The sequence below is a fragment of the Euprymna scolopes genome, chromosome 40, assembly GCF_053919585.1.
Source record: "Euprymna scolopes isolate OS-2025 chromosome 40, ASM5391958v1, whole genome shotgun sequence".
In the NCBI taxonomy this organism is placed as follows: domain Eukaryota; kingdom Metazoa; phylum Mollusca; class Cephalopoda; order Sepiida; family Sepiolidae; genus Euprymna; species Euprymna scolopes.
The window spans coordinates 67,296,282-67,315,351 of NC_136521.1; the positions used below are offsets into that span (position 1 = coordinate 67,296,282).

General features: G+C 35.8%; 1 protein-coding gene and 1 pseudogene across 2 annotated transcripts; both read right to left on the reverse strand.

The window, feature by feature from the left end:
- Nucleotides 1–1,747: 1,747 nt before the first annotated feature.
- On the reverse strand, nucleotides 1,748–18,735 carry LOC145265599 (pantetheine hydrolase VNN2-like). 2 transcript variants are annotated; one of them, XM_080121610.1, is made up of 3 exons: nucleotides 18,501–18,735; nucleotides 9,581–9,818; nucleotides 1,748–4,170 (listed from the first exon to the last, which is right to left on the reverse strand). In XM_080121610.1, the coding sequence occupies exons 2-3, from the start codon at nucleotides 9,809–9,811 to the stop codon at nucleotides 2,836–2,838; spliced, it is 1,566 nt and encodes a 521-aa protein (XP_079977736.1). In that variant the 5' UTR covers nucleotides 9,812–9,818; nucleotides 18,501–18,735; the 3' UTR covers nucleotides 1,748–2,835. The 2 variants fall into 2 exon arrangements, with proteins under 2 accessions (XP_079977736.1, XP_079977737.1); XM_080121611.1 differs by lacking the exon at nucleotides 18,501–18,735 and adding an exon at nucleotides 16,822–16,959.
- On the reverse strand, nucleotides 13,318–13,464 carry LOC145265853 (U2 spliceosomal RNA; annotated as a pseudogene).
- Nucleotides 18,736–19,070: the final 335 nt, after the last annotated feature.

The window sequence follows — 19,070 nt, forward strand, 5'->3', positions numbered from 1 at the left end:
TTGCCACACCTTAGTTAGCAATCGTACTCGTGTGTCTTGGAAAACAACTTCCTATATCTTTTTTTACATAGGGGTCACCACTTATCAAGGCCCGGGGGGCCACTCGAGGATAAAGATTATTGAGTGTACAATAGTCAATGGGATAATATAGTAATCGTTAGTAGTAGAAGGTAGGTAAATTGGATTATTTAAGGGTACGGTTCATCAAGAATTTGTTTACGTTGGACTTGAAGACAACCAAATTGTAGTCAGCTGGAAAACAGACAAACGGAAGCGAGTTCCACAGTTCTAAGAAAGAAACTTTGTTCATGGAATCTATGTTTCGCTTTAGGCACAGATAAAGAATGGGGAAAATTATTGACAGTGGTTTCAGCTACAAAGTCTATTTTGAACTCTGTCAAGGCAGGACAAGAACTTTCTAGCAGCTCCTGCCCAGATATGGCAACAGTATTCCATCATTGTACGTACTTGGCTCTTGGGTAGAGAATTGCATCAGCAGTGAGATATCTACTGGAGCGATAGAAATAGAATAAAACGAAACACAAACCTTAACATATTCTGAAAATATCAGTTTCACTGTGTGTGTGACACCGTCAACATTCTGAACGCTAAGGTCCATTCTACATTCTATCAAGGCTGTGTTCACTAGTTAATGCCAGCTCACTTCAATCCTGTAAAGCTCTCCTGATCTCGTCCAACCCATGACCTGCCTTTATCCGTGTCCAACTGGATACAGTCTTCAATGAAGACTGTCTGTAAATTATCATTGTCGTAAAATTCTTCGTAAGCTGACCTTAAAGAAATGTACCTATATCATCCGGTCCTTTTATCTGTTCACTGCCACACTGATTAACAATCGTACTTTGTGTGCCTTGGTGAATAACTTATACTTTTGTTGTGCTGATTAACTTATTTCGCCTTTTTTTTTTTTTTTTTTTTTGTTATTCTTCATTTTTTAAAACTTTATAACATTGAGGAGTATTGCAGATCGTTGTGTACTTATACAATATTTTTTGCCATTTATTTAAAAGAACGACATAAAAATGGTAAATAATTCAAATATTTTAAGGAGATGGATGTACTGTTCTTGAAAGTATTTTCACAAAAATTTTAGAATTGTCCCCAAACGTTACAAAATTAATGATGTCTCCTCTTTTCTGGTGCAATCGGTTGCCAGGATTTCGCTTAATATATGTACACAATATTCGCTTATTAGTGATCTAATAAATTACTTTCTCATCGATTAGTTTCGTTTCGATGATTGCAAGTAGCAAATAGGAATTAATTGCGACGCTTGATTATTGTGATTGAGCTGAAAAATAATACTAATAGTTGTCATGTTTGGAGGGCACGATTACATCAGAAGGAAAAACTCAAAGTCATTTTAATATTTTAAATAAGTTTTTTTTTTTTTAAGTTTTATTTATTAGAATGCTGAATCGGTTTGATTGATTTTAAAATGAAAAAAATCTAGAAAAAATACAAAGAAAAAAAAAAAAACATTGAAAAACGAAAGTACATTTTTCATACAAGAGAAACGAAAGAGACAAATTATAGCCATCCAGAAAAAAAAGTGGAGGAATGTTTATAGAAATAGATTTCATATGCTCCCCCCTCTCCTGTAAGATTCACGGAAGAGTGGCATTGCTGCCAGTATAAATGTGGGAGATGGAGGAGTTACGGTTCTAGAAATTAAAATAATAGGTTAGTGCAAAAAGAATGTCATTTTTTGACATGGAGTTGAGCGTAAAAAAAAAAAAAAAAAAAAAAAAAAAAATTATTTTGTGAACCAACCTAATAAATGCGAAATATAGGAAGTGTATAAGTAGAAAAAAAACGAAAGAAAGTATAAAAAAAACGAAAGAAAGTATAAAAAAAACGAAAGAAAGTATAAAAAAAACGAAAGAAAGTATAAAAAAAACGAAAGAAAGTATAAAAAGCGAAAGAAAGTATAAAAAGCGAAAGAAAGTATAAAAGAAAAAAAAACTTTTCCGTTTAATAATATTAATAGAAAGAGCGGGTAAAGCATTGGATGATGTTATGAGGAACGGAGAAATATTATGGAGAAAAAAAATGATAAAGAAATGAATATGCTAATGCCATATTGAAAAATGAAGGCTCAGTTTCTCGGCTGGGAATATGTGAAACCAGGTGTAAAAAAAAAAAAAAAAAAAAAAAAAAAAAAAAAAAAGAGAGAGAAGAGATTATTGAATAAAAAGGAAAAAAAATAAAATAATAGCAATGCACACATTGTGGATTGAAACCAATAACTGAAATACGATTGAAATTAATAAAACAGAAAATAATTATCGATTTGAACATTTGCAAACATGATTCTTCAATTACACTTGTCTTCTGTTTTCCATTTTACTCTAGATTTGTAAATAAATATTTTATCATTCGAAATGAGAATACATTTTTTAGATAGACAGACAGACACACAGTATTTAGAATTGATAAGCACACAGGGAATTTCAGTACATAAATAGTAAGTCCTGAGTATCGACAGTCTCGGATATGGCTAAATCAGTTTACGATTTTAAAAGTACTGTGCCTTTCATCAAGTTTTTCAATTTTTTTTTTTTTTTTTTGAGGGGAGGGGGAAAACTAAAATGTTTAAGACATTAACTATGCTTAGTGTCGTCAGCCATTTTTTTTATCGTTCTTCCGTGGCTTTCAAATCGTAAACTGCTTCAGCCATTTCCTGAACTTACGTAAGTGCTAAATTTTTCTAGATACATATTCATTACAGATACCAGATGGAAAAAGAAAACAAAAAACCAAACAAAAACAGTAGAGTCAATTAGTCAAAATAAACGAGAGAGTTTCGTTTATTTAAGACAAAGATAAAAATACTACTAGCCCTATGATTAAGGCTCTAGAAATGATGGGGTGCGACGTACCAGATACGTGCGGAGGATAGATACGACCCAGTAGCGACATAGAATGCAAGGGGGCTGTATCTGTGAGGCTCATCTCTCCGCTGTCGTAATACATCTTTTGTTGGAGTACCCGATAAGAAGAGCCGTTAATCACGGTCACCTGTGGATACAAGAACGGGGTCTTGAACAAGTTGGCAAACAGCCGAAGATGTTTGAAGCGTGCGAATTGCACGTCCTCATTGACCGGTAAACCCTCACACATTTTGTCCGAATGTTTCACGCAGAGTGAGCAGGCTTGTGCGTCATATTGCCTAGATCCGTCAGCGAAATTGGTTGCTCCAAGCATATACTCCACAGAGGCATTCGGCTGGGATGCAAACTCGTAATCCAAGGCGCAACAAAATTCGCCTTTGCACACACTGATCAACCCTTTCTGGTCAACCAGCCGGACAGAATTAACTTTCATGAGGCCCACTGAAAAGATAGTTACGTTCTGGTTAGTCGGAGGGGCAGGAGTTTCGCGTTTCGGAACGCGATTAAAGTTTGAAAGGCTGCCAGGTTTCATGTTTGACATAGTTTCGGTGAGTAACCCCGGCGTTTGCCTGTAAGAATATCCTGACGTGGCACTATAGAAACCACTTCCGCCGATCGTGAAAGAGATCTCCTTTCCGGGGCTGTCCACAATAATATTTGCAGAGATTAGATTAATATTTGCACCCCAGGCAGCCGATGAATGGAAAGGGACGGACAGGAACAAAGGAGGGAGACTGAACCACAAATTTAGAAAAAGTATATTACGGACATTTTGACGCTGGATAAGTTCGTTAAAGGTGTCTTCATAATAGATATCAAAACAGACTATGCTTGCAAACCGTCCGAATGGCGTCTCAAAAACGCCGTGCTCGGCGACCCTTGGTTCGTTAAAGTACGGCTCGAAATAGAGGTGCTTTTTTCGATATCGAGAGATTAAAGTGCCATTAGGGGCATAAACCATGTTGGTGTTGAATTGGAATCGGTTGTCATAAGGACAGCCATAGTCTACCGTTCTGTTGCAACTTTGACGATCGCCAGTGTTGGCAACAATATATATCTTGTTTTTCTTGGCCATGCAGCTGAGCCTCTTCTGGATGACCATGTCGTCCGTGGCATTCTCAATGTCGCAAGGTGTCCAAGGAAAGGTCACAGCAGGGTCGGGTACTGGTTCCAAAAAATTTTCAATCGATCTCCGGTTAAAATCTTTGATATCGGCGTAAAGGCAATATTCTGGTAAGACCAACATCTGCGAATTCTTAAAAAAAAAAAAAAAAAAAAAAAAAAAAAATTTTTTTTTCATAAATTTGAAAGATTTCATAAATTTGAAAGATTTCATAAATTTGAAAGTTACATTTCATAAATTTGAAAGTTACATTTCATAAATTTGAAAGTTACATTTCATAAATTTGAAAGTTACATTTCATAAATTTGAAAGTTAAGATAAAAACAAAAAGGTTGACTAAACTTTGGTAGCTAAGAAAGGAATTGTGGTCGAGATAATATAGGGTGACCCAGAAGACGGGAACTTTAATCTCCACTTTTATATAAAAGTGTATGCGTGCGTGCGTGTGTGTGTAAATTCCTATCTTAAAAATAGTCTTTTCTCTCTTATAGATAAAAATAGAGAATTATTTTTACAGAGAATATTTTCTCTTACACCGGCCAAGTGAATAAAATCTAAGCAAACCATTTTTCTTAAAAAAAGTGAAAAAAAAAAAAAAAAAAAAGCAATATAGCCCAGTGTCAGAGTATTCAACTACAGATCGAATGAACCTTTGTTCAAGCGCAAGTGTACCTCACCATTTTATTTTATTTTTACCTTATTAATGAGTTCAATTGAGGATGAAGACGTACCATTTAAAATCGACGCAAATCATTTCTTCGTTTGCATATTTTAAAACTGAACATTAATCAGAAGTGACTTTTTGAGGGCATTTATCGCCAAGCCCAAATATCAGCTGACGTGATATTGTAAAAAAACACAGACTGGATTTGATAAACGACATTATTATTTTTTTATCTCTTTATTTATTTTTTTTTGCAAATTCGTCCACATAATACGGGGTGACCAAAAAAAAAAAAAGAAAAAAAAGGGCCCCAACTCTAATTAGGCCCCCGTTTCTTAGTTTTTTGTCCGAATTAAATGAAACTTTGGTCATAACTAGTTTATTATATTCAAAACATCACATCAAAACACTCGGGTCTTTGGCCTTTTTTCTCCGTTGACTGTAAAATGCTTAGAAAAACAATTGAATGTCCTGTTTTTTTTGGGGCGGGGTCACCCTATATATATATATATATATATATATATATATATATATATATATAATAATCCCAGCATTATAATAAGCAGACTATGGTGTGATGTTATAAGAATTAATGAAAGTTGTGGAGTGGACTGAGGTTCTTAAATAAGGATTGGCTTATATTAAAAGGAAATAAAATATATTTCCACAGATATATACAAGGTGACCCCCAAAATACGGGCCCAACTCTAATTAGACCCCGTTTCTTTATGTTTTGTCCGAATGAAATGAAACTTTGGTCATAACTAGTTTATTATAATCAAAACATCACATCCAAACATTAGGGTCTTTGGCCTTTTTTTTTCTCCGTTGACTGTAAAATGCTCAGAAAAACAATTGAATGTCCTGTTTTTTTTTTTTGGGGGGGGGGGGCTCACCCTGTATATAAAGGGATTGATTTTATAATAATTCATACGCAATCTGCATAAATTAAAATATGTTGAAGCGTATTGTAGGCCAGACGTCTAACTAGTAGTCCAATAAAACCAAGAGTGATGGAGTGGTTGTTTTTGTTTTACGGCATATCAACCCTGTTCAGGTTATTTAATGCCGAATCCGGTTATTTTGAAGAAAATTTTTTTTAATAAAATATATTTGTTTTTTGCAAGTCAGTTTCTATTTAACCCATAGTTGGGACCCTAACAAGTACTACCACTCCGGGTCAGAGTGGACCTGGGAACAATGGCAATTAAAGGGTGGCTCCACACTCCCCAGAGCCCGCAAGCTGGGGCCTCACCATCGGATATAGTTTAAGGTCATATCCAGGACCCCCATTGAGGGGCTTTTACCTTCTGCAGGGGGGGCAGTCAGCGTATTCTAATGCCCCACCGACAGGGCCGTAAGAGTGATGGAAGAAAAATATTTTATTTATTTATTTATTTAAACTTAAAACATGCCAATTAAAAAACATTGATAGAATTATTATTTAACAACAAAAAAAAAAAAATAAATAAAAATAAAAAAATAATACGTCCTATTGATTACGTCCTCTTGAAGGAATGGTTCCTATTTACAATGCCTCCCCACAGGACAGAGTTAGGCACCAGGGTTGTTTTTAACGTGGAAAAGAGGAACAAAAATAAAAATTGTCTCGGGCGGAAAGGACTTCTCCTCCACTGACAGAACAAGAAATTGAAGTGCAGCATCTGAAGAACAGATACTACACTTTGAGGTATTTATTTGCTCCCCCACTGAGCAAATTAGGCACAAGGCCGATTTTTAAAGTGAGGAGTGAAGGGGAAATGGGGACCAACTCCCCGGGGAGTAGGGGAGCTGGATAGTGACAATTGGTATGAAGGGTTGCCCCTACATTGACCAAGGTCTTATATGTGGGGTTTCCCCCACATATGGTCTTTGCTTGCAGTATCTGCCGGAACAGATACTACACTTTGATCTTGTCCCGAAGGCTTCAAAATCTGCTGTCAAGATTGCCCATCGACTGCTGCAACAGCGTAGATGCCGTTTTAAAAATGGCGAAATACTTGCTCAAAGTCACTATCTCGCAGCGTCACTACTTGCTTATGTCTGGCAAGACGTACTTTAAAAATTCCTGTTTTGGGGTCACTCTGTATATATGTGGAAGGGATTAAATGTAAACTGCAAATTAGAATTTACGGCAAGAAATACAAGTTGTAAAACATAAAACTTTATAGCTTTTAAGTTTTTCAGCTTGAATTCCTTGTTGAATAAAAAATTGTTGCAAATTCTAATGACACAGTTTAAATTAAATGATATGAACTGTACTGACATGCAGAAGTTTAAGTGTAACATGAACGGACGTCTTGCTGCCCAACTCCCCACATAGTACCCCTCTACATCAAAGTGGCAATGTGCCTTGTTTGGCGTGAAAATGTAAAAAAAAAAAAAAAAAAAAAAAAAAAATTGAATTGTTTTATATTAATGCTCTATATCGAATATTGAGCTTTTCCATTTTTTTTCTTTGGTTGGCATTGTTCTCTAAATATTAATACTCGCTTTCAATTTATAGAATTGTTCAATTTATAAACTTGAAACATTGTTTTGAATATATATATATATATATAATTATTTTTTTACTATAATAATTAAATACCTACAGACACTAGTGTTTCATCCTTTCAGGAATCTTCAGTGCAGGGTGTCACGATTATCACCAGTCGAACGATTCAAACTCGGCAACACGAGACATCACTGGCTCGATTAGCAAAGACCGTATCCATTCGGCTACCATTAACCGTGTGAAATAACGTTGAATTTAAACATCTTAATTTTAAATGTTCATTTACGCCAGTCAGACAGTGATCTAATCGTTATACGATGATCTATGCACACACACACATATATATATATGCGCGACATCATCACGTTGACATCCCGGTTCTCATAAGGTCACTGGAGTTAAGCAATGTTGAGCCTGGCTAGTACCAGATGGATGAGTATTTGGGAATTCTAGGCGCTGAAGGTGTTCTCCGCTCCTTTCGGCATTGTCTCTAGTCATCCTGAACTTCCACTTATCACTGGTATTTAACTCCAACTCAGGAGAGGTGTGACTTGAGATTGCACATTGACTTCATTTAATCTCATAAATTAATATACGAAAGTATTATTTTTGCGTAGACTTTACGTATTTACTTCAACAGTGCTCAATACATAGGTAGAGCTAGGTAGTAAGTTATAATATACATGGCAATTAATCTATACAAAATATTCCGCGTTTCATCCATGCCAGGATTCGTCAGGCTTATGCATAAGCCTGACGAATCCTAGCGTGGATAAAACGCGGAATAATCTGTATAGCTTAATTGCCATATATAGTTTATAACTTATGAGAGAGAGAGTTTGGACAAAATAATGGAAACACGTTAAAAATCGACAAACTATTATTTCATATTACATATGTCCGCTTTTTTGTGGTAATTACAGCCTCAATTCTTGACGGATACTACCACTCTTAGTAAAATACCGAACCTAGTAGATTATAGACTATTTAACAAATTCTCTAAGAGTGAGAAAGACTTGTGTATCAGTAACGTGGTTAACGTATTACTGGTTTGAACCCAGCTTGGTTATGTCAAGCTGAGTGGAAAGAGAGTCATAAAAAGGTTGCCGGCGACAGACCAAATCTATTGACAACGCGTACACCTGTTTGCAGCAAGGGGTCACGAGGCAAGGCAGTGCATTTTGAGTGCAAGCTGATTTATGAGAGCCACCGCCCAACACACACACTAAAATAAGGAACGCACATGCGTTTGCTAGACAGTTCAGTTTGAGTTTTAGAGTTCGTCAGTCTACAGGTAGTAGTATGTTACGATTTGAAGGAGATAGAAGACTTCTTGTCGGAACGGCGAGAGATGGAGGATGGATGGCAGATAAACCAATAGCAAAATTCCCAGCCTCCCAAGGATAACGCAGAAACAGAGACATGACATTCGACCATGAAACCGAATAAAGTTCCAGTTATCCAGAGAAATGAGACTCTTATTGATAGTGCACACATGAAACTCTAGTCTCCTTTGAAGTAATCTCCTCCGGCTGCAATGCACTTGCTGTATTGTTCAAGCAACTTCTAGAAGACCCCATGGAAATCCTGGTGTGTGAGCATGTCAATAACCAGCATCACAGTCTCTTTCATCTCAATTGTCTCATAACGACAGTTTTCCTTGAGCTTAGGGAATAACCAAAGTTGACTCCTTTGACAAATGACGGTCCTTATCCATGAAATTATTTGGCCAATCAACTCTGGTCTTTTGACTTCCTTACTCTCACACCTCTCACCATCCCTCAAAGACTCCTTGCTTTCCTTGAATCTCTTATGCCACTCAAAAACTGATGCTTGATTCATGCAAGATAGTCCAAAAGCAGTCTGAAGCATTCCATAAGTTTTTGCAGCATTTTTCCAAGTTTAAAACAGAATTTTATCGCATATCGTTCTTCTCAAGTGTCCTCGTGTCCAGCTTTCATTTTTTAAAATTCATCAGCTGTGACAATGAGGTTTTTAGTAGGGTGTATTCCAATTCCTGCTGTAGCTGTTCATTTGAACATGAAATCATAAAAATTGATCAGTCATCTCATAAGATGTATAGCAATATCATACTGAATTTTCAAGATTCAACGACAATTTTAAATTCCTGCACAAAAAAGTTTGGAAACTTATTTAAGACACCTCCTACAACGCTTGGTATTCTCAAACAGTCACCCATCTGGTAATGTTTAGACTCAACATTGCTTAACTTTGATGATTGATAAAGAACCGGTGTATCAATGCGATTATGCCGGATGCATAGGCGAATTATAGCTTTATAGAAATAGACGAAAGTGGCTTAATTACAGACGGAAGAAAAAACGTAAGAGAAAAAAGTTAGAAAATGATTGTCATCTTACTTGTTTTGCGGCTTTCTCGGCTTCTTTTTCATATTTGAGAAGGTGTCCATTCATATGAGCCACGGCTTCCGACCGGTTTACTTTGGAGGTTTTATCTTGGAGCATTCGCGGTTGGTAAATGGAAATGACGTAGTCGCCATTTTGGTTAGCTAAAACCGGGTAAGGAATTAGAAGGCAACAGAAAACTGATGAAATCAAAGTCCGTAACAGAATCAAGTTGGTTGAAGCCATATCCAGCCTGAAAAATAAATGCAAAACGCAACTCAGGCAAAACGCAACACAGGCAACTCAGGCAAAACGCAACTCAGGCAAAACGCAACACAGGCAGATTCAATTTTAACCTTCGTAATTTTTCTCACGCTGAACATACGGGGACCCAACTGCAAACGAACAAGTATCTACATAAAATAACTTGTAATTTTGTACATAAATATTTTGTGTTCGTTTAACATTTTTTTTAACCATTTCCCAACATCTTTTTTTTGTTTGTTTTACATTAAAAAAAAAAAAAAAATGGTTATATGCCCTCATCTGGTTAGAAAATGGCCCAGAAATCGATAATCATTTTACATTATATTTATATGTAAAACTAATCCCATACTCTAAATTCTGAAATAATTTTCCCAACGTATTTCAGTATGTCCATACGTAATCGCCTAAAAAAGTAGAATCTAATTTTTTTTTTGGGGGGGGGGAGGGATGTAATTTAACTTCATCTACAAATTTATTCCTCAATCTAATATATAAAAGGCTATATGTCTGTTTGTCTGCCTCCATATTGTCAAACTATCTCTTCCGAAACTAAAAGTTGCTGAGCGGCGCTCGAGGGGCCTCAAATGATTGAAAAATTTTTTTTTTTTTTACGGACCGCTCTTTTATGGGTCATTAGCCAGTTAAAATAGTTTTTTTAAGGGGTACGAAATGAATCGAAATTGAAAAAAATCGTTATACATTTTGTACATTCATCTTAGTTTATTTTTAATCAATTTTTCACGTTGATACTCTGGTGGTAACGTCACCAGCTTTGAATGCTACAGTTTCGGTTGTAGCTGATGGCACCCAAATGCTTTTTTTTTTTACTTTTGAAATCACGGCTCTATAATAATAGTAGCCCCCTACATCAAAGTGGCATATGCCTTGTTTGAGGTAAAATTTCAGTAATATATATATATATATATATAACTACTTCATTTACTCACATAAAATTAATATACGAAAGTATAGATTTATGCGTAAACTTTAAGTATTTACTTCAAAAGTGCTAAATACGTAGGTAGAGCTAGTTAGTAATTTATAAAATATATATGGCGATTAAGCTACACTGAATATTCTGCGTTTCATCCACTATAGGATTCGTTAGGCTTATGCGCGAATTCTATATACATACACGAGCAAACAGTTAATAAAACATGTTAAAAACATTTAATCTGAAAAGGAAAACACTAGATAAGTGAATAGTGTATATATATATATATATATATATATATATACACACACACACACACACACAGGAAATCTGGACAAATTAAAATACCATATTTAAGCGTATTTTATGCCCCCCCCCCCCGCTAGTCTAAATATAATTTTCTTTTCAATTTAACAAACATGTTTTCCCTTTATGTATTTGTTTTGAATTTTGGAGATGAGGATTGATTATTCGTACTGTTTGGGTTCTTCGGACTACTATTTTCATCTTGAGTGTCATTTGCACACTTTCGGTCGATGTAACCTCCGACCTTTTTCGTGTGCATCTTGTCAAACTTGGAATGTACAAAAAATTTCTAACGAATCTTAGCACTTTTCTAAGACGCATCTTTCCTTTGATGTTGCATAAACTTCCACATCGAAGTCGGTGCCTCCATTCAGTCTCGAAAGACAAGGGACACCCCTTGCAGGGGCAGCTGCGCATGTAATTGTGAGGCAAGAGGTGCGCAATCTCCAACCCCACCTCTCCTGAATAAGCACTGTTTGAGTCCAGTGACAAGACGAAGTCCAGAACAACTGACACGATCAATTTACCGAGAAAAACCTTTTATAAACAAATAATTTCCCAAAATAAACCTGTCAACTGGCCACCTTGTTCATTCGATTTAACACCATTAGATTGTTTTATTTGTAAAAACACAAGAACATTTTAAAATGTTTAGGCAGAAACATAACAAACCTAACTTCAATTTTTTTTAATTTTTTATTTTACGAAATAACAAATCTGCATAACATTAAATTAAAACGAATTAACTGAACAGTTTACTTTCACCATGACTAGTGTTTGTGCAAACTTGAAAAAACAAAAAAACAAATGCAAGACGTGGTTCTTGAGAAAGTGCTAACAAACGAACGGATGAACGGGAATGAATTATTAGGGTCAATCCCTTGTTTGTCGGGTGCGGTGGGGTGGGGTGGAGGTGGGGTGAATGTGTATATAAAAAAAGTTATAAGGTCAATTTTAAGGCGCTCTTGTAGTGAGGGAGGGGGTTACTTTAATGTACCTATTTACTATGCCTCCCCACGGGACAGAGTTAGACACCAGGGTCGTTTTTTAACGTGGAGAAAAGGTACAAAAATAAAAATTGTCTCAGTCGTGAAGGAGTTCTCCTCCACCGAAAGAGAACAAGAAATGGAAGTGCAGCATCTGAAGAACAGATGGTATTTATTTGCTCCCCCATCGAGCAAATTAGGCACAAGGCCAATTTTTAATGTGAGGAGTGAAGGGAGGGGGAAGGGAAAAAGGGGACCAGCTCCCGAGAGGTGGGAAATGGGAGCTGGTTAAAGGTCAGGCATGTGGGGTTGCCCCCACATCTGGTCTTTGCTAGTCATAGCTTGCAGCATCTGCCGGAACAGATGGTATTTATTTGCTCCCCCACTGAGCAAATTAGGCACAAGGCCGTTTTTAATGTGAGGTTAAAACCAGCTCCCCTAAAAGTAGGTAAAAAGGGGGCACTCTGGTTACCAAAAATAATAATTGTCCCAGTATAGAGGGTTTCCCCTCCATTGACTGGTACAAATTATCTTAAGTGCAGCACCTGCCGGAACAGATGGTATTTATTTGCTCCCCCACTGAGCAAATTAGGCACAAGGCCGTTTTTAATGTGAGGTAAAAACCAGCTCCCCTAAAAGTAGGCAAAAAGGGGGCACTCTGGTTACCAAAAATAATAATTGTCCCAGTATAGAGGGTTTCCCCTCCATTGACTGGTACAAATTATCTTAAGTGCAGCATCTGCCGGAACAGATGGTATTTATTTGCTCCCCCACTGAGCAAATTAGGCACAAGGCCGTTTTTAATGTGAGGTAAAAACCAGCTCCCCTAAAAGTAGGCAAAAAGGGGGCACTCTGGTTACCAAAAATAATAATTGTCCCAGTATAGAGGGTTTCCCCTCCATTGACTGGTACAAATTATCTTACGTGCAGCATCTGCCGGAACAGATGGTATTTATGGTATTTATTTGCTCCCCCACCGAGCAAATTAGGCACAAGGCCGATTTTTAATGTGAGGAGTGAAGGGAGGGGGAAGGGAAAAAGGGGACCAGCTCCCGAGAGGTGGGAAATGGGAGCTGGTTAATGGTCAGGCATGTGGGGTTGCCCCCACATCTGGTCTTTGCTAGTCATAGCTAGTCATAGCTATTCATAGCTTGCAGTATCTGCCGGAACAGATGGTATTTATTTGCTCCCCCACTGAGCAAATTAGGCACAAGGCCGTTTTTAATGTGAGGTAAAAACCAGCTCCCCTAAAAGTAGGCAAAAAGGGGGCACTCTGGTTACCAAAAATAATAATTGTCCCAGTATAGAGGGTTTCCCCTCCATTGACTGGTACAAATTATCTTAAGTGCAGCATCTGCCGGAACAGATACTACACTTTGATCCTGGCCAAAAGGCCAAGAAGGTTATTGTAGGGTTACTTTAATGTAAATAAACTGTACGCACCTGCTAAAAATCGAGGTCAAGTTTTCAAGTGGTATAAACTGTCACTCCTATCTGTAAAATGTATATTTAAGATAAACAAAAATGTATCCTTTGACCTCAAAATTACTTCTTTGAATTTACTGTTAATCTTTAAGCGCTCAATTTATTGGGGGGGGGGCGAGGAGGGAGTGAACGTAGTGTAGTAGTATTCGTTCTATCATTACGACACCATTGTTCAACACTAAAAAATATGCAAACGACAGAAGCATATCTATCTTTACTATTATATAAAAGAAACTTAGTTCTCTGTAGACTCAAAAATGGCTGGGGCGAATTTTATGAAATTTCATACGAACGTACTTTATGTGCCTGGCAGTGTTCTTAGATTTTCGTATCAGATTTTCTTCAATAAGTATCGATAATCGAAAAAAATCTGATGAAAGAAAAAAAAAAAAACCCCAGTTAACACCTTACACAGCCTAACATCATAAGTGCATTTGAGAAGTCTTATTACCGCACAAACCGAAAGGCCCGACATATAAAATCAACAGTAGGTTATTTGATATGACAGGAGTGTGTTCGAAATGAATGTTTTTTGTTTAAAGCACAATTGAAGCATGATACTTGACTTTTGCTTTTTAAACTTAAATTCAAGCCATTATATAGAAAAAATAATTTCATAAAATCAACAGTAGGTTCTCTACAGTGCAATGTAGACTACAATGTATTTTGGACTACGTCACTGTGACGAGGCATGTGAATTTTCCACCCAGCGTGATGGGTGCCCCAACTAGAGCAGGCAATCCATCGATTTGATTGAAAAATGGTCGATTTCATCGATTTCGATGACAATAAAAATATGAGAGGGTGAACCTTTGTTGATCACCATCCAATCCCGGGCAACGTCGAATCTCCCTACTTGTATAGTGTATATACTTAACATTCACATCCCAGGCATGGGCGAACAGTGGCTTTGGAGAGATACACGATACTCTCAGGTGGTGAGCATGCTTGGGAATAAGCATGTAAACTATATATACTTAACATTCACGAACAACATGAATTGGAACAAATATATTGAGGTAATTGCCAAGGCTGCTGCAAAGAAAGTGAGCACTCTTCCATGCTCACCACCTAAGAGTATCCTGTATCTCTCCAAAGCCACCATTCGCCCATGCTTGGAATATTGTTGTCACATCTGGGCCGGTGCATCTGCCACTAGTCTCTTGCTCCTAGATAGGGTTCAAAAGAGTCGCCAACCTGATAGGTCCCGCACTGTCGGCCAAACACCAACCTCTGTCCCATCACCTGTTGGTCCTGTTTTACAAGTACTTTAATGGTAAGTGCTCGGACGAACTCAAAGCACTAGTACCCTCTCGATAAATACCTCGACGATCATCAAAATCCCACCACTACACTATAGAGATCCCTCGATGCCAGAAAGCCTTGTACTCAAATAGCTTCTTTCCCCTCGAACTGATAGATTTTGGAAATCCCTGCCAGGCCCCTGCTATCCTGACTATACTGATCAGCAAAAGTTCATGTGTAATGTGAACAGACATCTCGCTGCCCAACTCCCTCCATAGTATCCCTGTAGATTTGGTTCCAAATAGTAGCCCCTTACAACTTAATGGCACTGTACCTAGTTTGGGATGAAAAAAAAAATGCTTAAGCTTAAGTAGTTGAATAATTCCGTTGAAGGATGCAAGAAAAAGTAAATACACAACAAATAAATGTTACCAAAGGCAAGATAGGTTACTCTTCCACCTACCTGGATAAGTTTTTTGTTGTTTTAACTTATTTTAAAGTGTTTTTATACTTAAAATAGTGTAAAGCCTATTAAGTTGAAATAAAAAAAAAAAAATGGTGACCTCATTAGTGATTTAGTTGAGCCTTGATACTCGATAAAAATCGAAAATTAAAACAAAAAAATGATAGAAAAAACCATCCAATAAATGTCACTAATAGTGTGAAACTGTAATATTCAACCAGTATTTTGTTTAATTTTCGATTTTTGAGCGATTAGATATTTTTTTTTTTTACCCCCTTTTTTGTTTTGTTGGCTAATCTGGAACATCACCAAAATATCGATTTTAGGGTTCTTAGGCACAACAGGACCGTGTTCGAATACATATAATTTACATTTGTTTTTACATAAGCAGTAATATATCGCTACACACTCATGAGCATGTTTCAGTCATCTAGTTATTAGAAACTTATTCAGGCGATACAGCTTGTACGAAAGCTAAGTTTAATATGAAAATTTTCATTACAAACTTAGCTTTCGTGTTAGCTGTATCACTTATTAAAAACTTCACGCCATCTTGTTTTTGAATGATACACCGATAGCGACACCTATTGGGAATGTTTGTAATATAAGGTCAGCAAGGGGCAGACAATCGATTTTCCACGCTATAGAAAAAAAAAACTTGGAGAATAAAGACATTTATAAGTTTTTGAGGAATTTGAAAACGAAAATAACGTTTAAAATTCCAGCAAACGAGTAGTTTCCAAGAAAGTGGTGGTACAAGTCCAAAGTTTAAAGAAAGTGGGGGATCACTTTTCTATAATAATTTAATGTATAATGACCACCCACTTTATGGCCACCACTAGTGTAAAACTTGAATTTACGCCGTTAAAATACACATTTGCCGAATTTTTGTTGGAGTAGCGTCAACGTGTGGGTGCGCAATTTTAAACGTTATTTTCGTTTTCAACATCCTCAAAAACTTATGTCTCAATTTTCCAAGTTTTTTTTTTTTTTCTATAGCGTGGACAGTCGATTGTTTGCCGGTCTTATATTCCAAACATTCCCAATAGGTGTCGCTAGCAGTGTATCATTCAAAAACAAGATGGCGTGAAGTTTTTCTTCAATAAAATGTCTCATAATATTTGATTTTCTTAAAAAAAAAAAACCTACTTGATCGATTAACGTGATTTTTAGAATATGATATTTTCATGCAGTGACAAGTACGTACATTATAAAGATTTTTTTCAGATTTTTATAGTAAAAAAGATTACTCGTGGACCATTTATAGACTTGCACCACCTTTTTTTTATATAATAAATGTTGCGATTTTCATATTTTTGTGTTATTTATTTTGTTATATTTTTTTGCGTTATCGTAAACATTTGTTTATATTTGAGGTTCACATAATAGCAGCTAGATGTCATTTCTCTTTCGAAGAACAAGGGTCGATAACTGGTCTCTGTTGCTAATATGTCACTGTCATGCAGAAGTGCCTTGGATTTTATTTTATTTCAGAATTATATTTTGATGCTTGTGTGTTGATAAGAAACACGAAAGTCAAAATAACTTCATGCTGAAAAGTATGACCTACCTTAATAATAACGTTAAGTCCGGGAGCGAAGTATGTGTGTGTGTGGGGGGGTGAGGATTTACACTCGGACGTAAGCTAAGTCATTTTTTAAAAAGTTTTCGCGTATGAAGCCTCAACATGAAAGTGAAAAGCAGCCTTCGTTTTGTATAACGAAATAAAATTTGGAAATAAATATAAAAGCAGGTAGTTAATTACTGCTGCGTGCTGCGACGCGTTTGGTAGAATTTTTTTTTTTTTTTTTTTTTTTTTTTTTTTTTTTTTTTTTTACAAAAGGCAAAAAAGGATAATAGAAACAAACGCACAACAAATAAATGTTACCAAAGGCAAGATAAGTTACTCTTCTACCTAGCTGAAGTTTATTGGGTGTGTGTTTCCACTTATTTTAAAGCGAACACTTTAAAATTAGTTAAAACAAAAATATCTATGAAGGTAGAAGAGTAACCTATCTTGCCTTTGGTAACATTTATTTGTTGTATATTTATTTTTCACACGTTTTTGTTTTGTTGGCTATTTATTTATTTATTTTTTTGGTGCTAGTGCAGAGAGTGATCCGCGCTATTTTTTTAAATCGTATTTCCAAGTTTAAAGTTTTATGGTATGTTTTTTTTTTTATTCAATTGTAAGGTTGAAGTATAGAATAAGTACAAAACACTCTCCCCTCCATGTTAAGAACGGCTTTAAAAAAAAAAATAATAACGTTATTATTTACGTTCGGATCACTCTCTGCACTAGTACATTTTGAAAAAAAAAAAAAGAGTTAAATTGGGTTTTTATTACTGTACACACAGATTCGAAAAAGTTGTCAAAAACAAATATATAACAAATAAATGTTATCAAAGGCAAGATAAGTTACTTTTCTACCAACCTGGATATATTTTTTGTATTTTTATTCAATGTAACATGTTCATTCAGCTCGAAAAACAGTGTTTACCGATGTATTGGAAAATTCAAAATGGCGCCCGACTATCTTTAACACAGTAAGTTTGGGAAAAGATGTTATAAATAATAAACTAGACAACATACTATTAAAAAACCACCGAATATATGTCAACTTATGTCACGGTAACATATATTGAGCGAATTTCTAACAGTATTTTGTCAAGTTTATTATTTATAACACCTTTTCCTTCCCGAACTTAACGTGTTAAAGAGAGAGTCGGACACCATTTTGAATTTTCCAATACATCGGTAAACACTGTATGCTTTTCGAACTGAATGAACATGTTACATTGAATAAAAACACGAAAATTATATCCAGTTTGGTAGAAAAGTAACTTATCTTGCCTTTGATAACATTTATTTGTTATATATTTGTTTTTTGACAACTTTTTCGAATCTATGTGTACAGTAATAAAAACCCAAAGTTTTTTTATTTATTTTATTTATTATTCAATTGTAAGGTTAAAATATAGAATATATACAAAACACCATCCCCTCCCCATGTTAAGAATAACGTTATTATTTCAGCACGGATCAATAAGTGCACCGCAACAGCGCAGCACTCACTGCACTAGTAGCAAAAATACCCCCCCCCCCCCAAAAAAAAAAAATGCTTTTTTTTTTTTCGATTTCACAATTGTTAACTGTTCTGCATTTTTACTGTAGAGAAGTCTTGGATTTAGAAATAAGATGAAATTGTAAAACTATCCAAAACTTGTAACCAAAATAAACAAACTTACCTTTTTTAACGGTTTTCAAGTAAACAGAAAAAACACAGCTGGGAGAAATCCTTCTTGTGTCTTCAAAATAATAAATACCTTCTCAGAAATCAGAAGTTAGCGACTTAAATCGAGAACATACGGTAGCCACGCTTAAATGCAGTCATCAAACCGGATCTTGAAGAAGAAGAAGAAGGATGGGAAATTGGAGATTTAACGGGAAACACGCTATTTCTTTTCTGCGCGTCCACTCCCCCAAATAAGATTAGGATGGGACAATCACAGCGATAGGTGTATCAGAATTTTGGGGGAATTTTTGACACCCCTAACAGAAAACTGCGAATAAAATAAAAAATAATAAAAAAAAACCTCGTAATTTCTCTTTTTAAAGTAGGTTGTTTATTTTCTGCATACTTCCAAAATAAACTATTAAAGTTGTTAAAAAAAATAATAGAAATATTATTTTTATTTAAAAAAATAAAAATAAAAAACAGTGTTTATAAAGTGCCAGTGGGTGCTCGTTCAACCAGCCATTTTTTTTTTTACCTATGAAATCAATTGAATTTTACGAATGAAATTTTTTCTATTTTT

Coding starts and splice junctions, on each gene's coding strand:
- LOC145265599 (XM_080121610.1), bottom strand. CDS start 9,811: ATGGCTTCAACCAACTTGATTCTGTTACGGACTTTGATTTCATCAGTT. Junction 4,171..9,580: donor CCGAGAAAGCCGCAAAACAA/GTAAGATGACAA, acceptor TTTTTTTTTAAG/AATTCGCAGATGTTGGTCTT.